Source organism: Eurytemora carolleeae, unplaced genomic scaffold, assembly GCF_000591075.1.
Source record: "Eurytemora carolleeae unplaced genomic scaffold, Eaff_2.0 scaffold1171, whole genome shotgun sequence".
Classification (NCBI taxonomy): domain Eukaryota; kingdom Metazoa; phylum Arthropoda; class Copepoda; order Calanoida; family Temoridae; genus Eurytemora; species Eurytemora carolleeae.
This window is the reverse complement of record NW_019397068.1, coordinates 81991-89315: the sequence shown is the minus strand read 5'-3', so window position 1 is coordinate 89315 and position 7325 is coordinate 81991. Positions and strand designations below refer to the sequence as shown.

The following is a 7325-nucleotide window of genomic DNA, read 5'->3' as shown; positions in this document are numbered from 1 at the left end:
AAGCAAAGTATTTTTTAACTTTAATAATTTATTCTAATTAAATTTTACAATATTTTTAAATTTCAATATGATATCAGATGAAGCATTTTGAGACTTCTATATTTCTTGTTTTTCATTCTTTCTTCTTGATCGTCCATTCCTTGTCCATATTCTTCAATCATACTTTGGCTAATTTTGAAAATAAAAATAAATGAATTTTTTCGATGTTTTCTGCAGCTAGCCAAATTGCAGAGGCAGAAATATTTTTTGGAGCCCTGTATCTATATTATTTCTTGTTGGTTTTTAAATCTTGCTTCTGTCATATTACTGAGTCAGCTCCTGCATTCCTAACTTTTATAACGCACTTCAATGAAAAAAAACATACAAGCAAAGTATATATATATATATGTTTTAATTAGTTTTGTATGTTCTAGATTACCAGACAGACAGTTTACAAGAATGGAATGGCCTTTGGAGGGTTCGTCAAGCCAAGCTGCCACTATTATTCTTTCTGCTAAACTATACAGCTGCTAATTAATGAATTATTAAAGAGACTGTAATTGTAATTTCAAGTGACTCTCGAGGAAAAGATGGCAATGCCAGATTTACAACGGTAGCCTTAAACCCTTAATCTGATCAAACATTTGGAAGATATTGTCGTTTTTCTTGAAAAGTGTTTACTTCTGTGAGTTTCTCCAATGCTTCTTATAAAAAAGAAACGTGCAAGTCACTTTCGCAGAAAACACTCAAATGAAAATAAACAAAGAAACTAAAACAGTAATATCACTTTAAATTACGCTTACAGTCCCTTTAAAGAGATTGTTCATCTTTTTCATAATTCACATCAATACTCGTATTTTTCAAGGACAACTTAGTCTTTGTGATATTCCTGAGGGCCAGAATGTCCATTCAGAAACTAAATGATCGTTCTATATCAATATCGTCAAAATTGGAGAATTCGAGTATTTTGAAATATATTAATAATCTTATTTGATAAACATTATATGCATAAAAAGCACAAACCTCTTCACTGGCAGTGCCAAAATTAATGTGACAAATTTTAACAGTATTATCGATTGACTCTGTGATTTTTTTATGATTTGCTAATTCTTGATTTAATTCTTCCTCTTTCTACTTAAATATAGTTATAGTTGATGCACTGTTATCAGCTATCTAACAAATTGTTTGTAGCAGCCAGATAGTCGTCGAGAGTACAGCGCTTGGCACCTTGAAGGTAGCCTCCGGCTCCTTTCCTGATTCAGTATTTCTCAACAAGTATATTCTATAAATATGTATTATGATTAAATAAACAGTAAAAGTTATCATTGAACCTCTCAAAATATTTTGGTTTCATTAGATTTAAAAACATGTAAGAATTAAAGAAACGGATACATATCTCTATTAATAAATAAATATTATCATGAACCTCAGGCAGCTGCAAAATTAATTGATTTAATTTAAAACATGTTTATATGTTTTATAACATTCAATATTGATCGAATGCAAAAGTATCAATGGTAAAAAATATGGATGTCTAAAAAACATGAGTTAAATGGACCTGCGTCGTAATTTCTCAATTCACCACGGTACCCTTGAACCCTTATTTTGATTGTTAATAAACACGTCTATTTTTTGGCTGATAAGTTTTTAATTCTAATAATTTCTAAATCATTCTTGATGAAGACAATTAAGCTGTGAGAATCAGACAATCTATTAATTAAACTTAAAATAAGGATTACAGTCCAATTGTAAACAAAAATCTAACGTATATAGTGAGAACTAACTGAAGAACCTGGTGTTGCCCGTGATAAAAGAAAAGATTTTGAAAAAAAATCTAGGAATACAGCATCAGTCTTGAAGATGAAGAACCTGTCTGATGAAAAGAAGCAGAAAACTGCCACTCCCAAGCGGAAAAGAAATGATAGTTCTGAGAAGCAGACAACTGTCACTGCCAAGCGGAAAAGAGGAGAGGATTCAGACAATACACTTCAGAAGCAGAAAAGAAATGATAGTTCTGATGATGAAATGATTCCTGAGTCACCAAATTACCAAAGCCCACATGATGAAACACTTAAAGATAAGAGGGAAGATATGGTCTCCTCTTCTGTGCAAGAAGGCGAACAAGAGGTGATTTTTTAAAATATGTTGTTAAACATATACAAATTAAACCCTAAACAAGGGGGGGCGTTTAACACCCCTCCTGTAGTTATTATTTTAAAAAAAAGTAATTTTAAATATCAAACTATTGATTTAAGTTTTCAGGATGATCTTGCTTCTGGGTTTCTCAGTCCATATCCTTAAAAAAAAATCTTATTTATTTATGAATTGTTTTTCATGCATTTAAAAAAAATTCATATTCATAAAGATATAGATTTAGATATAAATCTAAATATAAATTTGGCTTGTCTGTCTGTTTGTCTGTCTGTTTGTATCCAATAAACGTCAAAACGGCTGAACCTATCAGGCCCAAATTTTTTGTGGGACATCTAGGGACCCCAGGGATGGTTTATGAATGATCAAAATTTCAAATATTTGTCTCCATCAAAATTCGATCTTCATTAAATTTTTTAAAATTTTGAAAATCCACGAAATTTTTTGTGAAAATCCGCGAATTATTTTTGTTTTGTTTTACGATGTACACAAAAAGAACATGTTCACAATTAATTTAGAAGATGGGCGCGAAGCGCCCTCTAAGGCTAGTATTTCAAATTAAATCAAAAGTTTAGAAATTACTGTAATTTTAAAGATAAAACTTGTTAAATTGATCAAAGCTACTGAAATTAAGGAATTTGCAAAAAACTGGAAAGTAAGGAGAAAGGAAAGGGGAAGGAAAGGAAGACTGACAGTGGAGGGAATTTGGGGGAGATGGGTTAGAAGTAAATAAGGAGGGGCTCAGAAATAAAGAAGGAGAGAGTGGGAGGACAAAATGGGGGAATGATAAGGGAAGGGAGGTAAAGGAGAAAGGAATGAGAAAGGAAAGAGTTAGGGAAGAAAGGCTGATAGTGAAGGGATAGGGGGTAAACATAAAGAAGTAGCCAGGAGAGGGGGGAATAAAGGGGAAATGATAAGGGATGGGAAGTAAAGGAGTAAGCAAGGAGGGAGGGATGTGGGGTAAAATAGGGAAATGATAAGGGAAGGGAAGTGAAGGAGAAAGGAAGAAGAAAAGAAGGAGAAAGGAAAGAGGGGGGAAGGAAGGCTGATAGTGGAGGGAGGGGGGGGGGCAGTTAATAGAAAATTATGGTTTTTGATCTGTAGCTTTAGTCACAAAAAAAAGGTATGGATGAATATAAATATAAAAAGGAAATGATCATATATTATATATTATAATATAAAAATCCTACTGTGCTATGTACTACTGGACTATTTTCTACTGTAAGTTTAAAAATAAAATCCATATAAACATATACACATATTTTTTGATTCTAAAATTATTTTTAAAATCACTTACCTACGAAAGATCATCATACAGGTTGCTCAACAGACATCCCGGGATCAGGGTCAGATGTCTATGACAGTACAAGAATTTATAGAAACTTACATTAAATTTATTGATTAAGAAATATAATCTGTATATCTGTTTTTCTATCTATCTATCTATAAATATACCTACCTAGCTATCTTCGCGCACACTTATTTCCCCCTTACTAGCTACTGATGACCCCCCCCCATATCCTCCCCCTCCTCTTTAATGTCTTGTTAGATAACTAAAGATATCACTCTCAACCATTTGCTAGGTATCTATGTTATTGGAATATCTATATCTTAATATTTTTATCTCTTAATACTTTTTCATCTTTATCTTTACCTCAGATTCTGAAGGCCTAGGATTATTCTTCAGTAGAAACTTTTTCTTCCAGAAGATTTGTTGTTTCTCAGCATTCTAATCAGTATTTAAAAAAATACAATGTTATATATCTATGTCTATTTATCATATCTAGTAATCTATCTATCTATCTATTACATTGTACAGTGTGATATATCTATCTATCTATCTATCTATATATGTATCTATACATTAATTAATTGATATGATCAAAATCAATTTATAATGTTATCACCTGTTTATCAATAGAAGAATTAACATCCTTCTCCTTCTCAAGCTCAAGTTGTTCTTCATCCTAAGAAAACAAGATGTACTGGGTTAAACTTATCATAAAATATATTTATCTATACATTAATTAATTATTATGATCAAAATCAATTTATAATGTTATCACCTGTTTATCAATAGAAGAATTAACAGACAGGTTCTTCATCTTCAAGACTGATGCTGTATTCCTAGCTTTATGGTTCCGCTTGGCAGTGACAGTTGTCTGCTTCTCAGAACTATCATTTCTTTTCCGCTTGATAGTGACAGTTGTCTGCTTCTCAGAACTATCATTTCTTTTCCGCTTGGCAGTGACAGTTGTCTGCTTCTCAGAACTATCATTTCTTTTCCGCTTGGGAGTGGCAGTTGTCTGCTTCTTTTCATCAGACAGGTTCTTCATCTTCAAGACTGATGCTGTATTCCTAGCTTTATGGTTCCGCTTGGCAGTGACAGTTGTCTGCTTCTTAGAACTATCATTTCTTTTCCGCTTGGGAGTGGCAGTTTTCTGCTTCTTTTCATCAGACAGGTTCTTCATCTTCAAGACTGATGCTGTATTCCTAGCTCTATGTGGCCAATACATCAGATGCTCCCTATATCTTGTCAAGCTATACAGGGAAGCCCTAAACTTTACGGAAAATTCTTCTAAGCTGACGTACTTGTGGATTTCTTCTTCCACGAGGGTGAAAATCCTAATAGAATCAAAGTTGGTGATGTAGGAGTATAAAAACTTGTCCCAATTTCTATTATTTCTGGTTTGACCAACATCGTTGCATGGCACTCCAGTGAGGCTGGTGTAGCTGAATTCAGAATTTTTACAGGAGATAACATTTTAGAGATATACAGTTTTAAGAGTTAAGAATAAAGCTTGTTACCGCATCAACTTTAGAGCCCAATCAAGTTCTTCCACAAATAATGGACTGTCCTCGTCTAGATTGATAATTCCATGAGAATTCAATTTGGAGCTCAGAAGGGAATTTCGTCCCAGTAATCTTAAGAGTTTATCACATTCATCAAGGGTCATCATGTTACATCGATTAGCAGCATGATCCACATATCTTGGTAGGAATGCTTGAATACAGCTCCAGGTAATACCCAGATACCTCGTCTCTAAATTTACACAAATCGGGGTCGTCCATTATTCCTCTAAAATTATTTAAATTTAAATTTTTTAATTATTTAAATTTGATTGTTTTTACAATCAGGTTTCAAAGATAAAGCTTTGCAACCAACAAGAACAAGATCCAGCATTGCTGTTTAAAAATCAGGTTTCAAAGATTAAGGGGTTAGAAAATAAGAGTTTGTGCTAGATAGGGATACAGGGATACACGGATACAGGAATACAGGGATACAGTGATACAGGGATACAAGGATACAGAGATACTGGCATACAGGGATACAGAAAAATAAAAAACTGAAAAGTAAAAAACGTTAAAGTTAAAAAAGATATCCTTGTCTCAAGTACTCCTCTGTCTCTCCCCCCCCTACCCCTCCATGAATTTTATACTAAATTCAACTTTTAGATTGTTGTTTATGGTTAACCCTATAAAGGCTGGGGGTCTGAATCTATGTAAAGAAAAAGGCTTTAGTGAATAGGTATAGGGTTTAAATGCATGTCCAAATTTTTCAAGGCCAGCTCATTGAAATAAAATCGATTACTTGTATAGTGCTAGAGAGGGTAAAAAAATGCTAAAAAAGGTCGAAAAAATGTAAAAAATAATGTTTTGTTTAAAACAAATATCAAAGCGTGACACACGTTTCTACACCCAATTTTCAAGGGCTTTTCAAAACTATAGTTTTCAGATCTATAGCTATAGTCATAAAAAAGTTATGGGCTATTTAACATTTTTTTTACATACTCGGGTTTTTTTATCGCCCTGCACCCTACCTTAGGCATAAAAAAAAATTACCAAAAAATCCTTTAAATTTCTATTTATGAAAAGTCAAAAAACTAGAGGGGGGAGCCAAAGTCCCCCCCCCCCCGCCTGTTTAGGGTTAGGAGCTCCAGGTCGTCATCGTTGTTTCATCTTTGTGGGTAACCCTGCATACACTATCATGTTTATGATAAAGAGTTGAAGAGAAGAAACAATAAAAAATGTTTGAAATAAGAACGTTTTCAGTTAAATTCATGCCCTAGAAACTTAATATTTTTGACGGAACGTTTTGCTAACAAATTGAAACCCTATAATTTGAAAATTGTCAAATGTTTGCAGTCATTATCCTCGAATTCTCTTTAAATAAAGAAGGAAAATCTAAAAATTGGTCAATTCCATAAAATCCCCCTTAGAAATACGATCGCTCTATATACAAGTGTACCGCACTAGATACGTAAACATATCGTGATGTACACAACCGACCAATCTATTAATTAATAAATAGAGAGGTTGGTTGTGTACATCTAAGCTAAGCTTCACCTCTTCGTTTTATTACTCTATGAATTAAATAGTTCTTACTGGTATGCATTTTCAGCTAAACAATTCTTAATGACGTGTGTACAGACAGGCAGTTCATAAAACACTTGTAGGTGTGTATGAATAAATGGCCGGTTCTTAAGTAAAGTGTGTAGAAGTAGATAGTTCTTACTGGTATGTGTGTCAAAATACATGGTTCTTAGAATAATCCAGCATTTTTACTTTAGAAACTAGATTTTTGTCCAATTATATATTACAGGGAATACATATAATACAAAGCATGCTAATTCCCTTTATTCCCTGTATTTCTTGTTGTATTCCCTTTATTCCCTGTGTAAATAGTTCTCAAGCATTTTTTATTTTAGCAACTAGTTTTTTGACCAATTATTTATTACATGGCATACAGGGAATACATGGAATACAATGAATACAAATAATACAATGAATACAAATAATACAGAGAATACAGAGAACACAGGGGGTACAGGAAATACAGGGTAATACAGGGAATACAGGGAAAAAACAGGGAATACTGGAAATACAGGAATTAAAGGGAATACAAGGAATGCAGGGAATGCAGGGAATACAGGGAATACAGGGAATACTGGAAATACAGGAAATAAAGGGACACAGGGAAGATAGGAAATACAGGAATTACAGGAAATACAAGGAATACAGGGAATACTAGGAATATAGGGAATACATGAATTACAAAAAAATACAAGAAATACAGGGAATACAGTGAATAAAAGGAAAGCAGGGAATACACAAATATTTCACTAAAACTATTAATACTAATAACTATCAGGTTATGTTATGATCAAGTTCAACTCACAACTGCTCTATGTGGC

The 7325-nt window shown here is 33.1% G+C and overlaps 1 protein-coding gene across 3 annotated transcripts; it reads right to left on the bottom strand.

The window, feature by feature from the left end:
* Positions 1–2196: 2196 nt before the first annotated feature.
* Positions 2197–5205, bottom strand: LOC111711565 (titin homolog). 3 transcript variants are annotated; one of them, XM_023485947.1, is made up of 5 exons: positions 4197–5205; positions 4038–4097; positions 3785–3859; positions 3428–3485; positions 2197–2275 (listed from the first exon to the last, which is right to left on the bottom strand). In XM_023485947.1, the coding sequence occupies exons 1-4, from the start codon at positions 4644–4646 to the stop codon at positions 3441–3443; spliced, it is 630 nt and encodes a 209-aa protein (XP_023341715.1). In that variant the 5' UTR covers positions 4647–5205; the 3' UTR covers positions 2197–2275; positions 3428–3440. The 3 variants fall into 3 exon arrangements, with proteins under 3 accessions (XP_023341715.1, XP_023341718.1, XP_023341717.1); XM_023485950.1 differs by lacking the exon at positions 3785–3859; XM_023485949.1 differs by lacking the exon at positions 4038–4097.
* Between the last annotated feature and the right edge of the window lie 2120 nt (positions 5206–7325).

Bases quoted from the DNA above. Each gene is read 5' to 3' on its own strand.
- LOC111711565 (XM_023485947.1), bottom strand. From the start codon at position 4,646: ATGTATTGGCCACATAGAGCTAGGAATACAGCATCAGTCTTGAAGATG. The intron at 4,098-4,196 runs GTGATAACATTA...TTGTTTTCTTAG, and splicing joins ATTCTTCTATTGATAAACAG to GATGAAGAACAACTTGAGCT. The intron at 3,860-4,037 runs GTGATAACATTA...AATACTGATTAG, and splicing joins ATTCTTCTATTGATAAACAG to AATGCTGAGAAACAACAAAT.